Genomic DNA, 19701 nt, shown 5'->3' with positions numbered 1-19701 from the left:
TCTCCCGGGCTGCGCTCAGTCTCCGCCCGACCCGGTGCCCCCCGGGGATGCGGGAGGGTGGAACGTCGGGAAAGCCGGGATGTCCCTTGTCGCCTGCAGCCTGGCCCCGCCCCACCGGCCCCCTCGCTCTTCCCGGGGACTCCCACGGGCTCCGCTCCGCTGCAGCGGTACGTGAGAGCCCAGCCTCGAACGGGCTCAGCCGGTGTCAGCGGGGCGCGGCTGCTAACCCCAGCTCCAGAGCTGCGGGGACGTACCGCGGGCAGCTCGGTGCTGGCACACACAGCCCTGCCGTCTCTCCGTCCCTCCTCGTACAAGCCTGTCCCCAGACGGGTGGGGAGATCTGTGACACGGGCCAGCCCCACAAATCCCCTCATCACTGCGGAGAGAGACTGGAGCTGCGCGGGGGGGGGGTGATGGTGTCGGCAATGTGGGGTTGCCCGGTTCAGTGCTGGCTTCAGACGCTCTGTGACAGCATCCTCCGTGGGCACAGGGTGGGAGGAGGCCCTGGACACACTGTGCCAAGATGTGCGTGGGTGAACCTGGAGACACAGCAGCTGGGAACAGGGATACCAGGTCAGTGACCTGCAAAGGAGAAAGGGTGGGTGGCGCAGGGGAGGGTTATGTCCTATAAACCAAGGAGCAGCATCTTTGGGAGCAGAGGGTACTGTAAGGGGCAGGAGAGAAGGTACAAAAAATACGCAGATCCTGTGTGCTTGGCAAAGATGGATGTTTCCCACCCATTCTCTATTATGCTTCAGTTCTAAATTTGTCAGGGATTTCCCTGGCAGTGAGTGCCATCTATGGGGCACACCCAGCTCCTTCTGCCTCTCTGAGAAGTGCCCAGAGAGCCTGCTGCCAGCTGGGACCTGCTTCCCAGCCCTCTCCAGAGCCTGCCAGGCTGCTCCCTCACCCCCCTGCCAAACTGCTTCACTGCTGCAGCACCCAGACAGAATTGGGACCTGTGAGCAGTGGGATGACCCTACTATGGAGGGTCTCAGTGGATTATGCATCACCCCTTACTCCTGCTTCTCTGGCCATCTGCTTCCATCTGTCTTGCTCTGACTGACCACCACAGCTGAGGGTAAAACCTAGAGATGTAAATTTGGGTGGTTTGTGTCTGGGTTAGGGCTGGGCTTCACTTAAGCCTTCTTTGAATGCTGGTCTTGCTGGGCTTTCCCCTTGGGATGGGTGTTGATGGGATAGAACAGGGGCACATGCTGCTTCAGGGAGAGCCAGAGCAGGGAAAGCCACTTAGAGCAGGGGTGCTGTGGGGAGAAGCAGAATTCCTTCAGCAGGCATTGCTGCAGGCCTTCTCCTGGCATGGGGAACATCTGCTGGAGATTAAAGCCAAGATGCCTCACACCATCAGCACTTCAAAGAGACTCCTTTGCTGAGCAAAGAGCTCTCTCTCCTGGCTGCTGACGGGTTTCCTCTGCTCCTTGCTCAAACCCCGAGTGGGAAAAGGGAGCTAAGTCAGGAAGAAGAGAGCCTGGTGAGGGTCTGGCACACTAGAGCAGAAGGCTTCAGTGGTTGTTGCATCATGTTCCCTGCCAACAGAGAAAGAGCCTGCCTATGGTGTGCTGCCAGCCAGTGCTGGGGCTCAGCTGGGGGCACTGGGGTGGAAGTTAGAATCATAGAATCTTCGACCAGTTTAGGCTGAAAGGGACCTTAAAGATCATCTAGTTCGAGCCTCACTGCTGTGAGCAGGGACACCTTCCACCAGACCCAGTTGCTCAAGGCCTTGTCCACTTACAAGGAGGGGGAATCCACACAACTTCCCTGGGCAACCTGTTCCAGTGCCTCACCACCCTCACTGTAAAGAATTTCCTCCTAATAGACAGTTTAAATCTACCCTCTTCCAGCATGAGTCCACCAAGCTAAAAATGATTCATCCTTATGCTACCAATCCAGGTCTACTTGAGTCACTTTAGCCTTACTCCAGTCCACCTGCTGGTTGTTTTGATGTTCCTGAGTGGCTTGATTTCTTGAAGGACTGGAGGAGCTCTGCAGCAGCTCGGCACTGTGGGAGTCACAGTGTGATTTACCCTGTCCCAAAATCTGCTGCCTGTGGCATGTGTGGCTGTAAACCCCTAATTCCTGTAGCAGTTCCAGTTTGCTGAGCCCGGGGAACACTCCCAGCTGGCCTGAGCTCTCTAAGCCATCAGGAACTGGGGCCAAAGGAGCCTTTAATGAAATTCCCTCACTTCCTCCCTGCAGCTGGGACCAGCCAGGAGCACGCTGTCAGCCTGTCCCACCAGAGCCACTTTGTTGCCATCAGGGGGAACCCACAAAGGAACGGGTGGGTTTTGCAAGAGCTGACGTCGGTCTGCCCTCCCAGCCCGGCCTCGCCCATCTGCCGGGCACGAAGGTCCACACCAATGAGCTTAGTGCCCACAGTCCCAGGGCACCAACCTTGCCCTGCTTCTGCTCCCCTCCTGCACCGGCAGGAGCCGGAGTGACCAGCCAGCCAGGAGCTTTAGCATGATCCCCACGGCCCATCTGTCCACCCCACGCATATTAACAGCCAGTGCCCTGGTGGCAGGGTTTTTAACTCGTGTTTTCTCACAGAGCAAGCGAGAGAGAATAAATAACAGTGGCGGCCGGCGGCAGCGAGACCTCGCAACAAGACACACAGAGCTGCCACAGGATTCCGGGGGGCTTCCCATCCTCCCCCAGCTTTCCTGCAGAGATGGAAACCGGCGGCCAGGCAGCACGGGGGTCCCGTTTGGCAGGATGGGGGCTCCTGGCTCCTGCCAGCGCTGCAGCTGAGCTCGGCGCCCCGCAGCACTTCTCTCACACCAAGGTCCCTTCCCGCTCCCACCGTTTGTCCCACGGACGCGTTACCTTCCCGGCACCGTGCGGCCATCCCAGCCCCGCAGCTCAGTGGATGGGGAGGCACTGCTGCTGTCCCCAGCCCTGGCAATAGCCCAGCTGCCAGGGGACCGCGTCAGCCAGGGGGTCTTGCAGGCTGCCCGTGTATCTCTGCTGGCAGGCGCCTCGGAGCCCGGGGTGCTGGGTTCCGCCGGAGCAATAGACGGGGCTGGGCACGGAGCCATCCTCCTTCGGGCTGCCGTAACGATGGAGCTGCCTCTCGGGAGCAAACCCGGCGTGGAGAGGGGACGGGGAGCAGCGCTGCAAGCTGGCAGCGCCTGCAGGACCAGGCTCCCAGGGCAGCTGGGGGTGGTTGGCCTTCCCTCCCAGCTCCTGCGCATGGACCCCGGCCCGGCCGCGGCACTCGGAGTGGGCACAGGGCCAGCAGCGGTGCAGGGACAGGGACAGAGCCGAGATCCTGTTGATGGCTCGCCGCAGGGTAGCGATTTTAGAAAGCCTTTTGCCACCGAGGTCGTGTTTGAGGGCCAGGCGCAGGGCGTTGAATGCTTGGTTGTAGTCCAGGATCCTCTTGCGCTCTCTGACGTTGGCTGCCATCCTCCTGGCCTTGGAGCGCACCGGCCTGCTCCTCTTCCTCACCTTCATCCCTTCTGGATCCCCCAGGCAGCTGACTGCTTCCCTGCCCTGGGGGACCCACAGCCCCTGCCCATAGCACAGCTGGGGTGCAAGCCCTGCTTCCAGCTCCTCTTCTGAACTGTTGGGCTCTGGTGTGGTGCCTTTTCCCATGGCTGTGGGCGAGGGGGAGCAGGAGAGGTGCTGCTGTGGTCCTGCCTCCTGTAAGGTGTGGGAGACACTCCTCCAGGGACACGCAGCTGCCCATAAAAACCCACCTTGGGCTCGTCACGTGGCTCCCTCCCCACTCTCCTCACCTGCCTGCAGGTGTATTGCCTTGTGGAGAGGCACCAGGTGAGTCCAGCCTGGCCTCTGTCCCTACTGAGCATGGTGCTGGGCTGCAACATGGGGTGCTGGGGTGCCCATGGTGCTTGTGGTGGGATGCTCACAGCCCTCAGTGGGGAAGCCCCTCTGCCAGGTACCTGTTGCAGTGGTTACTTCAGACTCTGCCGAGAGTTTAGTCGCTGCAGGAGTTCCCCATGCTGCTCTGCCCTCTCTTCTGCTGGGCAGGCTGGTGGCTCAGCCTGGGCCAGGTCCTCCCTGGGGTTTCTGTGGTGCCATGGGGCATCACCACTCTGGCACAGAGAGCTGGGCTCTGCTCCCCCTTGCTCACTGGTGCTGCAGCATTTCTGTCATTTCCCAGCTAGAGGAAGCTGAGGCAAAGAGTGGGGAGGTTGCTGAGGAGAGCAATGAGCCTTCTGCCTGGGTGCAGAGGAGGACAAACTGAATCCAGGACCGGGCCTGGAGCACTGAGCTGCCTTCCAGACAGTATCTTAGGGCTGCTCCACGCAGCTGCATCCCAGAGAGCTGGGAGCATCCATGGGCATGGAGCTAAGGTGGGTGCCTGGGCAGGAGCAGCCCCAGGAGACAGCAGAGGAATGTGTGGGGCTTGGCACGCCTCTGCCCTGCGGAGCAGGAAGCAGGAATGCGGCAGGGGGGATTGGGGCAGGTGATAAAAGAGCTAAAGTGCTACCTGCCTGCAGAGCCTTCCTGTCCCTTCCCAGCAGAGGGGAGCCCCGAGGGCAGAGCTGTCTGGGCTGGTGCTGCTGGGCCTGCCCAGCACTTACTCTGGGGAAGATGCTGAAAGCAGCTCCTTGTTCCTTGCATCCTCAAGCCAGTGGGACCAAGGGACTTGCCAGGTGTGGCAGGTCCAGAGGCCCTGGGGGGGAGCGAGTTGCTGTGCTCTGAGCAGAGCAGGACCACCACCTGTGTTTGGCCATCAGCTCATTAGTGAGCAGTTGCTAAATGCCTTCCTGTGTGAGCAGCAATGTCTTGAAAAATGGCTCGGGAGTGGGTCTGACAAATTGTTGGGGTGACTGGTGCAAAAGCTGAGCCCCAGGAGAACCTGCCCCCACCTTGATCCAGCCCTTCCTATCTGATCATCCCAGCTCATGTTCAATCAATAGGCACAATTAGCAGGGGGGTATTTGTCTATTGCCCTTCTCCTCTCTTGGCTCTTTGAAGTCAGAGCTAATTTAGGTGCCTCTGCTCCAGGAACCCAATAAATCAGGAGCTGGGGCCTCAGGGATGGGGGGAGGACCAGGCAGCAGGACTTCAAAGGGAGGTGAAGCTCACAAATATTTTTTGAGCACTCACCTGTGCTCACTATGGCCTCTCTTGTTCTCCCCAGCAGCCTTCTTGCTGCCCAGTCTTGCTCTGCCCAGGAGCAGATGCTCCCTCTGACCACTGCCCCAGTGAGCTCAGCTCCAGGAGCAAGAGGCTTTTCAAGGGGCTTGAGAGGTGCAGGATGTGCATGCTGGGCCCTCTGAGAGACATGCCTGCCCAAAACCCAGCTAAGCAGGACAGATGCCTGCTACAGGGATGTTTTTGCTGATGTGGGAGGTGAGGAGGTGTGGTACAGAGCTGGCTGAAATAGACACATAGCCCGTCCTGGCTGGGGAGGTGCTGGTCAGAGATGGGGCAGAGGGCAGGCAGCAGCCCCAAGGCTTCCCTATCCTGCACACAATGACCTTGGGGAGCTGTCTGGGAGCACTGCTGGGGTTCCCAGCACATCAGCTCTGGACAGGGATGCAGCCCCAGCTCTGGGAAGCAGGCAAGGTCAGGCTGTAAATCAAGAGGCATCAGATGCCACCTGCTGCCTGTAATTAGTGCATCCTGCCAGCCCTTCTCCACCTTGTCCTGGACACTTCCTACCTAGGTGCCCATTACAGGGTGGGAGGCCAGGAGGAACGCCCCCGCCCAGGCCCTGCTCCCTCGGCCCCACTGATTTATCACCACTCACTGGGGAGATTTATGGGCTGAGACCTGGAGCCAGAGAAGTGTTGCAGGGCTCTGCCGGCTGCCTGACAGCTGAGGAGGGAGCTGCAATTATCTGTCGCCACGCATAAATCAGGCCACTCCCAGCACAACCCCCACTGCCCGGCCCCCACAAAGGGGTCTGACCCTCAGGGACACCCCTCCTCTCCAACACGTGTCACACTGAGCTGGGGCACTGCTGAGCACTGGGCATCTGCAGCAGTCCTTGGCAGCATTGTCACAACTGCCCAAGGTCCCACAGCCCCAGGGTGCGTTCTGGGGTTGTCTTCACCCCTAACGCTGCCACCCTGCCCAGCAGAGACCTGGGCCACAGCAGCCCCCTGAGATGATGCTCCAGCACCTAGTGGCACCACTCTGTCCCCTCTGGGGACTGGCTTGGGGGGAGGATGGCACCTGGGAGGGATGGAGGGATCTGGCCCTCAGTGTCTTCCATGATAAACTCAGGGGGCTCCCCACAGGAGGGTAGATTTGTCCCAGGGTTCCCCAGGGCTCATTCAGCCCAGCTTCTGGCAGCCACTGTCCCATGGGAGCATGTCCTCTCCTGAGGTACCCCTGGCCAAGCCTCTTTGGTCCCTTTGACTGCTGCAGCTCTTCTCTTAATCCTCAGCCTCTCAGTTGAGGATCAGCTCTCTCAATCTGCAATCCAAGACACCTTTGTCTACCTTTGCTTGTGGCCAGCTTGGTGCTCACCAGGACCTTCTCTGCCAGAGCTGCTTTCCAGCCTGTGCTGGTGCCTGGGCTTGTTGTCTCCCCAGGGGTAGGACTCTGCACTTGTTGAACTTCATGGGGCTCCTGTTAGCTCATTTCTTCAGGCCACCAGATCCCCAGACACCAGCGCACCCACTGGGGCATCTGCCACCCCTACCCTCCGGTTCTGTGGCTGCCAGCAGTGCCCAGTGGGGTTGGGCAGTGGGGAGGTCACACCCCCACCTGCAGGACAGATGGATGAGCCATGGCACCAGAGAGAGAGAGAAAAGATATTTCCCTTTTGAACATTTCAGGTGAAAGGTTGTCCCAGGGGGCTTCCAGCCTCAGGCATCCCCACCATGGCAGCTCTCCTCTGAGGGACTGGGGCCACACTCTGGCCCCCAGCAGCCCTGGCTGGACCTGCACCTTCATCCTGGTAGGGAGGAAGGCAGGGTACCCCCGTGGGAGGTCCCACTGCAGGGCTCCCTGCCACCCTCCACTGTCTCTTGTCTCTGGGCCAATGGCATCTGCAGCAGCTCATAGAGCTGCTCAGTCACTGCCTGGGTGGCCTGGAGGGAGCAGTCAAGCTCCAGGACAAGCTCCCTTATGGTTGTGGCTGTGGCTAGAGAGCTGCTGGCAGGTGACTCCATGTCCATCAGGCTCTTTGCCCTGTCCCTGCTCTTCCTGGAGACCTGCTCCTGCCTGGAGCCTGGTGGCAGCTCCAGTGGGAGGTCCTGACCATGGAGTGACCTGGGGTCCTTCACTGCCCCCTTGACAGCCTTGGAGGACCAAGGGGCTTCTGAGCAGGTGTGTGCTGCCACCTCCACCATAGCAGCAGGCCAGGGCTCTGGGAAGGAGTACAGCAAGTCCATGGAAACAGAGCTTCTCCTTGAGTGGGAAGAGACCAGCAAGCCCAGTGAATCCATGGAATCTAGTGGGGCCCGTGGGGATGGGCACTCCTTGCTTGATACCTCCACACTTGCCCTGCAGAAGAGGAGAGGGAAGAGCCCTTGCTGCACTCCAGGCACCCATGGGCAACACCCTGTCCTGGGCTGGCAGGCAGGGCATGGCCCAGGGTGGGCAGGGGATGGTCCGAGGGTCTCCCCCACCACTCACATCTCCAAGGCCAGTGTGGGCTTTGCTCTTTCATCTGCCTGGGCAGAAGCTGCTGAGGAAGGAGAAGGAGTGAGCAGGTGGGTCCCCAGCACAGCCCCAGATAGGGCTGCCAAGGGGTGTCAGCCCTTTGCAGGGCACTCAGCATCAGGGCCACTCACTTCTCTGCTCCTCTGGATGGGCTCTCACTCTGTTCCTCCAGTGCTGCTTCTTCCACTCTGCCTGCAGGAACCCCAGCAGCTGAGTGAGATGGGAGCCCACAGCTCCTCACACCTTGCCCCCTCACATGCCACCCCACCCCGTGCCACCCCACCCCATGCCACCCTCACTCCATGCCACCCTGCAGCTCAGTGCAGTGGTCACATACCCAGTGCTGCTTGGCCTGCAGCAGGGCAGAGGCCAGGCTGAGACGCAGAGCGTGCATGGGAAGCAGGATCAGCTGCCCCAGGGTGACGCTGGGGTGATCCATGGCACCAAGTCCTTGTAGGGCTGTTTAAGACCAGCAGGGAACTTGGCCTGTCTTGTCTCCAACAACCTGAGCTGGAACAGTTGTAAGAGGGGAATTAGGAGCAAGCCCTGCAGAGTGCACATGGCTGGAAAACCTCATCTGGAGCTGAGAGGTCAGACTTCAGTCCACTGTTGCCCTCTCAGACTTTCTCACCTGCCACACAGCACCTGCTTTCCATTCCCAGCTAATGTGCCTCCCAAACTCTCTAGGGCACTCAATCATGCAGATGTGAGACAGCTGCCACCCCAAAGGCAGTTCCAGCCCAACCAAGGCTATATAAGGCTGAGCACAGGGCTCTACCCTTGTTGACTCCCCACTTATGGAGCAAGCAAGACACCAATGCTGGAGCCACGGCTGGTGAGAGCTCTCTGCTTTCTCTCTCTCTCCCCCCCTCTCTTTTCTCTTCATTTACTTCTGTTAATTTCTTTTTCTTTCCTGCTCTAAGGTAGTTGCTAAGGGAAGAAGGCCTGTGCCAAAGTGTCCTGATCCCTTCTCTGCAGCTCTTGATGGTAGCTGTCAGAATCCCCCAGTGCCCTGGTTTGTGTTGTTCCTCAGAGTCACTGTCTCTTACCACTGTGGCAGGAGTTGCCCCTTTCAGGGGATTGCAAACATTTACCTCCCTTGTTGCCCAATAAGTGGGATGAGATGAGGGCCTTGATGCCTCCTAGGATGTCCCAGCACCTCCTGGGTCCCCAACTCTACTAAGACACCACCAAACTGCAGGGCTCACCACCCACTGCCTGTTCCCATGGGGCACAGAACATCCCTTTGTGACATCTGACTTCTACCCACACGCTTCCTCAGCTGATGTGTGAGGCTCAGGAGGGGCTGGGATGTCCCCCTGGAAAACAGGGGTGGCAGCTCATGCATGATAGGAAACCCTGGAGGTGCTTCAGAGGGGAGGGAGATGGAGGGGAAGGGGAAGGGGAGGAAGAAGGATCGTTGCATCCAGCCCTCCAAGCAACAGCAGCACCACTCAGAGCTCTTGAAATTAAAGGGGAGGCTCTCAATGCTGAGCCCTAGCCCTGCCCAAATCCACCCCAGGCCCTGGATGCTGGACCCCAGCCACCAGCTGAGAACCCCCAAGCCACTTGCTCTCCTGCAGCAGGATGTGGGGAGAATCAGGAGGGGCAAATGTGTGAAATCAATGAAACTCTTGGCTAGAGACAAAGGCCAAGAGGTGTCTGAGCTGTTGGTGCCAGCTGCTAAGAGGAGCAATGCCCAGGCAGGACCTGCCTGATGGCTGCATTGGACTGCAGCATCCCCTTGGCCAGCTGAGGCAGAAGGACACTCTCCTAAGGGGTGAAAGTGAGGAATTAGACATCTGAATAGAGGGCATTTGGGGGACACCAAGTAATGTGACTGGCATGGACTGCAGAGGATTTGAGTAGACCAACATGAGGGACTGGGAAGCCCTTCTGCAGCCCACCCAACCCAGGGGCAGCTGTGTGCCTGGATATTCCCACTCCTTTCAAGAGGAGACCCAGGTGTTTTGGACCTGCCTAGGAACTCCCCTGGAAACCCAAGCATCTGGGACCTGCCTAGGAACCCCACTGTCCCCTGGGGAACCAGGTGCCCAGGCTCTGCCTAGCAACCCTGCTGTTGCCTGGGTACCCAGGCAGCTGGGTGCTGTGCTCTGGGGCCATGGGGTGGTTGTGGTTGTCTCTGATGCTGGCCGTGTCCCCCTGGCTACCTGGCAGCCCAGGCATGCAGGCAGGGCCCCCTGGCTTGTGGCAGTGGGTGGCCCTGGCACCCTGGCTGCCTGGGGGGCAGCCCTGCCTGTTGTGCTTCAGCTCACCCCTTCACTGGACAAACCTCTGCCGTAACATCACCGGGGCTCCTGCCAACCACCCCCAGCACCAGGAATGCCTGGAGACCATCACCCGTGCTGCTCTGCCCCTCGCCTCCATCACTGTGGGTGAGTCACAGGGCAGCAGGGACAGCCGGCCCGGAACAGGGACCCGGCCCCGGCTCCTGGCCGGGACTTCTGTCTCACCGGAGACCTCCTCCCAGTGGGGATCCCCAGCCTGAACAGCATCTCGGAGCCCTCTGGGCTTCCTCACTTCAACCAAGGTCCTCCTACTGATACTGCCCAGGATCCTGGGAAGTTGGGGACCCCTTTCCTAAACAGGAACCTCAGGCACCCATCCCAGATCAGCACCCAAGGCACTCCCATCCTTGCCAAGGTCCTCTGAGAACTCCAACCTTGCCTGAGACGCTGAGAATCACCAAGGGTCACCAACAGGGACACTGGAAACTCCCTGGTCCTACCTAGAGTGTCAGGAATTCCCAGGATCACTTGATCTTTACCAGTATCTCCAAACTCCTGGAAGCCCCCAGCCCTTACCAGACCCTCCCACCCCAAGGTTTTACTGCTCTCTTTGTCCCTGTGCTGGTCTCAGGCTCAGAGCATCACAAGACTCTTGAGAGGGCCATGGAACTTTCCCGGCTATATATGGAGTATGCAGAGGATGTGGGTGAGCAGGGGACATGGGATGTGAGGGGGCAGGGCCAGGGCATGGGGGAATGGGACCTTGAGCTGGGGGGGTGGTGAAATACAGGCTATGTCTGGGGGCTTCTTCAAGGTTTTCAGCTTCTGGGGGTGTTGAGGGAGTGTTTGGGGACGTATTGAGACTGCAGGATGGATATTTGGGGCCTAAGTGAGTTGTACAGGGGGTGTGGGGAGGGTTTGTGGGGATTGAGGGGAGGGCACATTATCTCACCTGGACATCTGGGACAACGCAGAGGCCCTTAAAACGACCCTGTGGGAAGTGGACAGATACACCAGGAGGGTGGTGAGTGAGATGACAGAAGGTATGTGGCCAGTTGGACCCACCCAAGAGTCCCTCCCTGGGAAATCCCTGGGACCCCCACTCCTCCTTGAGTCCCCCACCCTTGGCATCCCCATCCTGGTGAAACCCCCAGGGGCCCCATTTGAAGGGCTGGACAAAGGCTAAGCCTTGACAGCTCATCACAGACATGTGGGTCCCAGATGACCCCCAGTCTAATGCTGCTTCCTCCCCACCAGCTCCAGCCTGCATCCCACCCTGCGGTGAGTGCCCATCCCCGTGTCTTGCCACCCCAGGTCCCTTATTGCTGCTTCTCCCATGCCCCTGGGACCACCAAGTCTCTCCTTCCCAGGGTACCAACCGGCTGCCAGCATCTTCAAGTGCGCTACCTGCCGCTTCGAGCACTGCCCATTTCCCCTGGACTGCCCAGGTATGGGGCTGTGGAAGACCCAAGCATCCAGGCTGGGCAAAGCTCCACCCTCCGGGGCTCTGGGGACAACCCTCACGTGGACCTGTGTGCTGGGCCCAGCGTGAGGGCACGAGGCCGTGCCAAGGGGCAGGAGGCTCGTGCCCACGGCGGGCACGCGAGCAGGTGTGGTCGCACAGGAGCAGGATGACTTCTGTAGGTGCAGGGGCAACTCACAGGCCTGTCCACGCTCCCAGTGCAGGACAAGTGGGTCCAGGAGGATGAAGCCATCACACTGCTCTGCAGCGTGCCCTTCGCCACCCCCGCGGGCTCGGCCGTCACGTGGATGTTTGCCAAGGACGTGAGTTGCGAAGGCACGGGCAGGGCTGTGCCTTGGCACTGCCGGGAGGTGTGGGCATGGGCAGCCAGGCCTGCGGGCACGGGGCGGTGTGCTGGCTGTGAGGACTCGCAGGTGCTGCGTAGGCAGTGGCTCTGTGTGCTGTGAGCGGCGCTGTGTGCAAGCACGGGGCCGGTGCTGGCCCGCGGGAAGCAGGAGTCGCGGAGTGGCTTGAGCTGGAAGGGCACCTTAAAGATCATCCAGTTCCAACCCACATGGCAGGGACACCTCCCACCAGACCGGGCTGCTCAAAGCTTCAGCCAGCCTGGTGCTCCAGAGAAGGGCCACGAGGATGAGCAGAGGGCTGGAGCACCTCTCCTGCGAGGACAGACTGAGGGAGCTGGGGCTGTTCAGTCTGGAGAAGAGAAGGCTCCCAGGAGACCTAATTGTAGTCTTCCAGGATCTGAAGGGGGCTACAAGAAAGCTGGGGAGGGACTTTTTAGGGTGCCAGGAAATGACAGGACTGGGAGGAATGGAGCAAAACTGTAAATGGGTAGATTCAGATTGGATGTTAGGAAGAAGTTCTTCCCCATGAGGGTGGTGAGACACTGGCACAGGTTGCCCAGGGAGGTGATGGAAGCCTCATCCCTGAAGGTTTTGAAGGCCAGGCTGGATGTGGCTGTGAGCAACCTGCTGTAGTGTGAGGTGTCCCTGCCTGTGGCAGGGGGGTTGGAACTCAGTGATGCTTGAGGACCCTTCCAACCACAACTTCTCTGGACAGGCTGTTCCAGTGTCTTGCCACCCTCACAGCAAAGAACTTCTTGCTCATGTCCAGTCTAAATCCACCCTGCTCTGGTTTCTGGAGGCAGAGCACTGGTGTGCAGTCTCATGCACCTCTCTGTGTGTGAAGGGGACCCATAAAGATGGAGATAGACTTCATCAGGGCCTGCTGTGGCAGGGTGAGGGGTCATGGTTTGAAACTAAAAGAGGGAGATTTAGAATGGAGAGAAGGAAGAAAATCTTCACTGTGAGGGCAATGAGACACTGGCCCAGGTTGGCCAGAGAGGTGGTAGTTGCCCCAGGTCATGCTGCATGAGGGTCTGAGCAACCTGCCCTAGTTGCAGATATCTCTGCTGGCTGCAGGGGGCTTGGACTGGATGACATTTAAAGGTGCTTCCAACCCAGACCACTCTGTGATTCTCTGAAGTGACTTTTGTGTGTGCTCTGCTGGTGCCTCCCTCTGTGTGTGCCCCAGGAGCAGCCCTGGGCGTGAGGTGTGTGCACATGCACAGGCAAGGGGCACAAGAAGCAGGGAGGGGAGGTGGTGAGAGCGGGCAGGGCGTGGGCAGCCCTGCAGCACACGTACACTGTGTCAGGGTCCTGCTGCTGCTGTGTTCTCCCCTGCCCCAGCTGCGCACACAGGACCTGGCACACTTTGAGGAGCTGCAGGGCAGTGTGTCAGGACCTTTCAGCCTGACCATTCAGGAGCCTGTTCCAGGAACCGTTGCCTGCTGCCTGGGGCCCATCTCTCAGCCCTTGGTCCGCAAGTACTTCTACATCAACGGTGAGCACTGACACCTGGGGGCCCTGGGGACAGGGCAGTGGAGGGTGGGAAGGGACCAGACACTGGGGTCCATAAGAGGGAGGATGAAGGGGGATGCCAGGATACCTGGGTCTGTGGTGGACAGGTAGGGTGGGGCAGATGTTCCCTGATACCTGGTTCCTTTGGAGGCAGGGGGGCATGTGGGATGAAGCAGGGACCACAGAGGCCCGGATGACCCCAGGTGACTGTGTGCCCACAGTGTCAGAGAGAGGTGTAGAGGAAGAGAAGTTGCTCCAGGCTCGGTTCAGATCTGTGCTGCACTGGTCCCACCATGAGGCCGCTGTGCACCACATGGCACTGCTGAGGCTGGGGCTGGCATTTGGCTCCATCGTGCTGCTGATGCTGCTGGTGGTGGTGTGAGTACTCTTGACCTGACAAACCTTCCCCTCAAAGTCTTCATGCTTCTGGGGCTCCCTGCAGACCAGTATGGGCTTCCCAACCCACCCCCAGACCCTCAGTCCCTCGGGATTTCCTACAAATGTGAGGGAACCTGGTTGTGTACAAGGTGGGGCATAGCCTGCTGGAACTCCCATTGTCCTCTGACCCATTCTTGACCCCCTCTCTTGCAGCCAGGACCACTCGAGTTTGCCTTGCTTTCCCTAGATTCCCTGTGACCCTGCCATATTTCCCCACTTTCTCCAGAACCTCCTCTGTCCCTTTGGGGGCCATAGTCAATTGCCCTATTTGCCCCCAGTCACCCTTCAGGCCACTGAGACCCAAGAGTTGTTCCCAGGACTCCCAGGTTGCCCCTTGGACCCCGCAGATGCCCCATGATCCCCACCCCAGGTGAGGATGCAGGGTGTCCTCCCCCCTCCCCATCTTCCTTCATTTGTCCTTCTGCCTCCCAGGGCCATCTGGCAATGCTGGAGGCTCCGAGGTCGCCTTAACACCCAGACATCCTCCAGACACCATGATCCTTCAGAGTGTTCCAAATGCCTGGATTCACCCTAGAGGAGCTTGATGTGTGGACCCATCCCTGAGGACCAACACTTCTGCAATTGCTTTTCTTCCATTGGCACATGCAAGTGGGAAGCAGTCTGAAGATGGAGGCACAGAGCTCTGAGCAGCTGGGTTGTGCTGGAGATAGAGAGCAGGGGGAGCTTGGGCTTGCAAACAGAAATCAGTGGGGGCTTGCTCAGAGCAAACTGAGCACTGGGCAGAGCATCAACAGTCCAAAATATATTTCTGAGATGCCTGACCCTGCATTTCAACAGCTGGCACCAAGGGGAGGTCAGACTGATCGCTGTAGGAAAGCTTTCTCTTGGTAACTGTTGTAGCAAAGCCACCTTTGCACGGCATGGCCACTACCAACACCAAGCTGCTGTCTGCTCTGATTGTTCTCCTAAAAGCATTTCATCACTTACTTACTTTTACACCACTTGGTATCAGCTGCAATGTCTGGGCTGAAGTCTGTGCTGCACCAGCCCACCGAGGCCGAGCCTGATGCCAAGCAGAGCCACCGTGTGCTCATCCCGATGCCAAGCACCTTCTCTGGTACCTCAGCAGAGCCACTGTGTGCTCATCCCGATGCCAAGCTCCTTCTCTGGTACCTCAGCAGAGCCACCGTGTGCTCATCCCGATGCCAAGCACCTTCTCTGGTACCTCAGCAGAGCCACCGTGTGCTCATCCCGATGCCAAGCACCTTCTCTGGTACCTCAGCAGAGCCACCGTGTGCTCATCCCGATGCCAAGCACCTTCTCTGGTACCTCAGCAGAGCCACCGTGTGCTCATCCCGATGCACCTTCTCTGGTACCTCAGCAGAGCCACTGTGTGCTCATCCCGATGCCAAGCACCTTCTCTGGTACCTCAGCAGAGCCACCGTGTGCTCATCCCGATGCCAAGCACCTTCTCTGGTACCTCAGCAGAGCCACCATGTGCTCATCCCGATGCCAAGCACCTTCTCTGGTACCTCAGCAGAGCCACTGCTCATCCCGATGCCAAGCACCTTGTCTAGTACCTCAGCAGAGCCACTGTGTGCTCATCCCGATGCCAAGCACCTTCTCTGGTACCTCAGCAGAGCCACTGTGTGCTCATCCCGATGCCAAGCACCTTCTCTGGTACCTCAGCAGAGCCACTGTGTGCTCATCCCGATGCCAAGCACCTTCTCTGGTACCTCAGCAGAGCCACCGTGTGCTCATCCCGATGCCAAGCACCTTCTCTGGTACCTCAGCAGAGCCACCATGTGCTCATCCCGATGCCAAGCACCTTCTCTGGTACCTCAGCAGAGCCACTGCTCATCCCGATGCCAAGCACCTTCTCTGGTACCTCAGCAGAGCCACTGCTCATCCCGATGCCAAGCACCTTCTCTGGTACCTCAGCAGAGCCACTGTGTGCTCATCCCGATGCCAAGCACCTTCTCTGGTACCTCAGCAGAGCCACCGTGTGCTCATCCCGATGCCAAGCACCTTCTCTGGTACCTCAGCAGAGCCACTGCTCATCCCGATGCCAAGCACCTTCTCTGGTACCTCAGCAGAGCCACTGCTCATCCCGATGCCAAGCACCTTCTCTGGTACCTCAGCAGAGCCACCGTGTGCTCATCCCGATGCCAAGCACCTTCTCTGGTACCTCAGCAGAGCCACCGTGTGCTCATCCCGATGCACCTTCTCTGGTACCTCAGCAGAGCCACTGTGTGCTCATCCCGATGCCAAGCACCTTCTCTGGTACCTCAGCAGAGCCACCGTGTGCTCATTCCGAAGGCTGCAGCTCACTCTCCCGAGCAGCAGCACTTATTACCGCATGTTTGTGATCCCTGCTTGTTTCTCCTGCTGCTCACAAGAGAGCTTTGGGATGGAAATCACTCTCCTTTCACTCACAGGTTTCCCCTCGGGTGCATGGCTTGTGAAGCAAAGGGAAGGGGGTGAAGCTCTTCCCATGCTGGTGACAGGAGTGTAAGCAAGTGGCAAGGAAGGGTGGCAGGAAGATGCAGCTCCTGGCCATGGGTTCTCCCTTCCTCTCACACCTCTCAAGCTCTTTTCTCGTGCCTCTGCCCCAGGCCGTTGTGGGTGCTGGAGGAACTCAGCACAACACAGAACCACAGAATTGTTTTGGGTGTACAGCAGCATCTCAGACAGCCTTGCTGGAGCTCTAGCACAGAAGCCACCAGCTGCTGAGCACAAGTTCTTCTCTGTTCCTGTGCTCAAACACTCAGATCTCATCTGTTCCTTTCAGTGTATGCTTAGTGCTGACTCCTGCCCTTGGTGCATACTCACACCCTTCTTTTCTACCACAACACCACTGAGATCCCACCTGTCTCTCCCTGTGGGTTCCACCACCCGATCCCTTTCAGTTCCTCTGTGTTCTCTCCATTCTCCTTCATTTCCCCCTCAGTGCACTGTGAGTCCTCCATTCCCTGTTTGAAAGTGTTCAGATCCCTGTTCCTGCCCTCCATCCACCCAGTTCTGCTCCCTTCCTGGACAGACACTTGCTTTCCTCTGTCACCACCCAGCCTGCATGACCAGCCTCCCAAAGCCAGTGCCCCAGAGACCACAGCTGGCCAACAGAAACCCTTTAGCCAGTGCCTTTCAGCAGTTCCATTCAGCAGCATCCTTGCAGATCCAGACTGTGGCTCACAGGGAATACAGACCTCTCCTGATGGAGATCACCTCCACCACACCCCTCTGGCTGATGCCATGCAGTCCAGCAAACACCAGCTGCTCCACAACAGTCAGTCTCTCTGGAAGTCTCAGTGCTGCTCAGACTTCCCCACCAAGGGCTGGGCTGGGCCTGTCAACAGCACACAAAACAAGAACCAATTGACCTGGCATCACCCAGCTCCAGGCTCACCTGGTGGGAGGTGGGGACATGCCCAGTGTTTGCTCTCACACTCATTGGTGACTGGCATTCAAGTGTTTATTTACTGAGCTGCACTCTCCAGAGCTCCCAAATATGCTGTTGCCAGGGGAAATTCCACCCAGGGAGCTAAGCACTCGCAGGAGACCATTCCAAGGACTCTTGCTGGCTCTTTGTAGCTCAGGAAGCTGTGCACCTAAAGCCACAGGCACCTTCTTGTCTGCTTGAGTTTTCTGAGGGCACAAAGGAAAGCCAACCTGATTTCCTCCTCCAGTAAAAGGGAAGCTGGGAGTGGGAGTGGGATCCACTCAGCCCGCCCACTGCAGAGGGCACTACAAATGCCTCTGCAGGACCTGCTGCTCCACAGCTCTGTGTTCCAGAGGACGTGGACATCATGGGTGAGTACAGGGCTGGGAAGTGGGGTGCTCCTTGCTGGCACAGGTGGGGCAGCCCAGCAAGAGGGAGTAGGTCTCTGTGCACTGGTCCTCGTTCACCCATGGGGGGAGGGGACAGTGGCATTGATGCCCTCTGAGGCTATGCTCACCCTCACCCCTGTGAACAGCAGCAGCTTGTGTGTTGCATTCTGGCTCACCCCAGGCAGTGCCCTGCTTCTTGGGCCAGGAACACAACCTGGCTCAGTAGATTGTTGAGTGCTTTGCTCCAGCATCTCATGCATGAGTTTTCTGGAGCTGGTCAAGGGCACAATGCAAGGCTGTCTACCTCTTGGGCAAAAGAGTTTGAGACCTTTTGGCAAGCTTTCCAGCTTGCATGGGCCAGTCTGATGCTGCCCAGCATGCTTGGTGCACTCCATCTCCCATGGTTGTGTTATGCTGTGCAACGCTGGAGCCAGGGGGTTCCCCACCTTTCTCTGGAGGGAAGCTCATGTTTCATCTTTTCTCTATTCCCCCTCTCCTTTCCAGCAGCCCAGCACCTTCTACTCCTTGCTGGTGTGCAGTTCTTGGCTGCCTCAGGCCACTCCATGCATGTACAAACCCTAAACCTCTTCAAGAAATCTCCCTCCAATGCCTCGGCGAGCGCTCTGCAGAAAACCAGTAGGTAGCATCCCGTGGGCACCCCAGTGCTCTCCCCAGCCCCTTTCACTTGCTTGGTCTGGGTCAGCCCTGGCTCTGAACAGTCCCAGCCCTGGGCCAGCGGAGCCTTGGTAAAAATGATTCTTGGGAGAGGGTGAGTTGTGATGCCTCAGACCCAAAACAACCTCCAGGACGTATTCAGGCGGGTTGGTTGGGGAGACCTTTGCTCAGCTGGGTGCCCACGTGGCAGCAAAACCTTACCTGCAGTGGCATTTCCTGCAGCAAGCAAGCTGAAGGCATGGGGAGACCACACCTGCCAGCACAGGGGGGATCTGCTGTTGGGTGCTCATGTACAGGCAGCTCTGGGTGGGGAAGGGCCCTGCTCCAACACGAAGGATGGTGGGTGTGAGCAGATGTACCCTTGCAGGGGGGTGTGTGTGTGTGCACTGTGCAGACTGGCAAGGGTGTGCTTGAAGGGGGCATTTTCCTCCTGTTCCCTCAGCCACACGTGCTCTTCACCTTCCTCCCCAGTCTGACCCTGTTTTAGTGGCACAGCTCCTTTTTCAGGAGACCTGTAGGAGCCCACTAGTGTCCATGACTGTCTCCTGTCTCATACCACCATAGCCCAGAGGGTCTGTGGCCTTTCACTGGGGCTGCCTCCTGTCAGATGTCCCATGTAGAAGAGGAATGAGGGCTGAAGCCAACCCCTTCCCCAGGTACTCTGGCCAGATGTCCCCCTCTCCTGCCACCGGGTGAAATGTGGTCTTGCCCTTTGCACAGGGTCTTGTTTAAATCACCCTCTCTCCTGCCCCAGGTTGGCCCAAGGACTGCAGTGAGGTCCCCTCTGGCAGCCCCAGTGGTGTCTACGTGATCCAGCCCACGGAATTCCACCCCATCATGGTGTACTGTGACATGAGTATGGCAGGGGGGGGCTGGACAGTCATCCAGAGGAACCATCAGAGCACAGAGATCACCTGGGCCGAGTCCTGGAGCACCTACAAGCACGGCTTTGGGAACCTGCACACCGAGTACTGGCTGGGCACTGAGTACATCCATCAGATCTCCAAGCAGAAGGTTTACCAGGTCAGGTTTGTTATCTGGGATGCCACAAACAGTATCAGTTTCGCTGACTACAACCTCTTCAGCTTGGATGATGAGTCCCAGGGCTACCGGCTGAGGCTGGGAGCATACTCGGGCACGGCAGGGGATGCCATGGACTCAGACAATCCCAGGAAAGTGCACAACAGCATGAAGTTCTCCACAAAGGATCGGGATCAGGACACCTACCGAGGGAACTGTGCCTCCCGCCACAGGGGTGGGTGGTGGTACTCCGCCTGTTACTCTGCGCTGCTGAATGTCAAGGGAGGCCTAACGTGGGGCAGCCTCTGCAAAGGGAACTGCAAAGCTTCTGCCATCCTCATCAAACCAGCTTCATATCATTAGTGCTCTTTCCTGCCCAGACCAGTGCCCTGCTGGAGCCCACTTTGCTGGTTGGAGGTGAACAAGCTGGTTCCTGCAGCTCTTTTCTTTTCCTCCTCTCTTGAGAAGCAGCAAAGCTCCCTGCTTTGACTCTGGCCTTTCACCTGTGGTGGGTTTTTAGGGACCATTGTTGTGCAAAGTTATTAATACTGCAGATTGCAAGCATGTTCTTTCTGGGGAA

At 58.4% G+C, this 19701-nt stretch overlaps 3 protein-coding genes across 3 annotated transcripts; 2 read left to right on the top strand and 1 right to left on the bottom strand.

Annotated features, from left to right (window-relative positions):
• Positions 1–2854: 2854 nt before the first annotated feature.
• On the bottom strand, positions 2855–4094 carry BHLHA9 (basic helix-loop-helix family member a9). The gene has a single exon (XM_054166639.1). It carries the CDS (start codon positions 3613–3615, stop codon positions 2881–2883), a length of 735 nt encoding a protein of 244 aa, XP_054022614.1. The 5' UTR covers positions 3616–4094; the 3' UTR covers positions 2855–2880.
• Positions 4095–10948: 6854 nt separating this feature from the next.
• On the top strand, positions 10949–14626 carry SPACA6 (sperm acrosome associated 6). Its single transcript, XM_054166554.1, has 6 exons — positions 10949–11138; positions 11228–11305; positions 11539–11642; positions 13029–13182; positions 13421–13577; positions 14070–14626. The coding sequence occupies exons 1-6, from the start codon at positions 11066–11068 to the stop codon at positions 14170–14172; spliced, it is 669 nt and encodes a 222-aa protein (XP_054022529.1). The 5' UTR covers positions 10949–11065; the 3' UTR covers positions 14173–14626.
• A 2256-nt stretch (positions 14627–16882) lies between these two features.
• On the top strand, positions 16883–19660 carry LOC104302872 (fibrinogen-like protein 1-like protein). Its single transcript, XM_009903422.2, has 3 exons — positions 16883–17408; positions 17931–18062; positions 18856–19660. The coding sequence occupies exons 1-3, from the start codon at positions 17405–17407 to the stop codon at positions 19482–19484; spliced, it is 765 nt and encodes a 254-aa protein (XP_009901724.2). The 5' UTR covers positions 16883–17404; the 3' UTR covers positions 19485–19660.
• The last annotated feature ends 41 nt before the right edge of the window (positions 19661–19701 follow it).

Source organism: Dryobates pubescens, chromosome 13 (assembly GCF_014839835.1).
Source record: "Dryobates pubescens isolate bDryPub1 chromosome 13, bDryPub1.pri, whole genome shotgun sequence".
NCBI lineage: Eukaryota > Metazoa > Chordata > Aves > Piciformes > Picidae > Dryobates > Dryobates pubescens.
Note: the sequence above shows the minus strand (reverse complement) of the source record. Positions and strands in the feature narration are given on the sequence as shown.

Bases quoted from the DNA above. Each gene is read 5' to 3' on its own strand.
- SPACA6 (XM_054166554.1), top strand. From the start codon at position 11,066: ATGTGGGTCCCAGATGACCCCCAGTCTAATGCTGCTTCCTCCCCACCA. The intron at 11,139-11,227 runs GTGAGTGCCCAT...TCTCCTTCCCAG, and splicing joins AGCCTGCATCCCACCCTGCG to GGTACCAACCGGCTGCCAGC. The intron at 11,643-13,028 runs GTGAGTTGCGAA...CCCCTGCCCCAG, and splicing joins CGTGGATGTTTGCCAAGGAC to CTGCGCACACAGGACCTGGC.
- LOC104302872 (XM_009903422.2), top strand. The intron at 18,063-18,855 runs GTAGGTAGCATC...CTCCTGCCCCAG, and splicing joins GAGCGCTCTGCAGAAAACCA to GTTGGCCCAAGGACTGCAGT.
- BHLHA9 (XM_054166639.1), bottom strand. From the start codon at position 3,615: ATGGGAAAAGGCACCACACCAGAGCCCAACAGTTCAGAAGAGGAGCTG.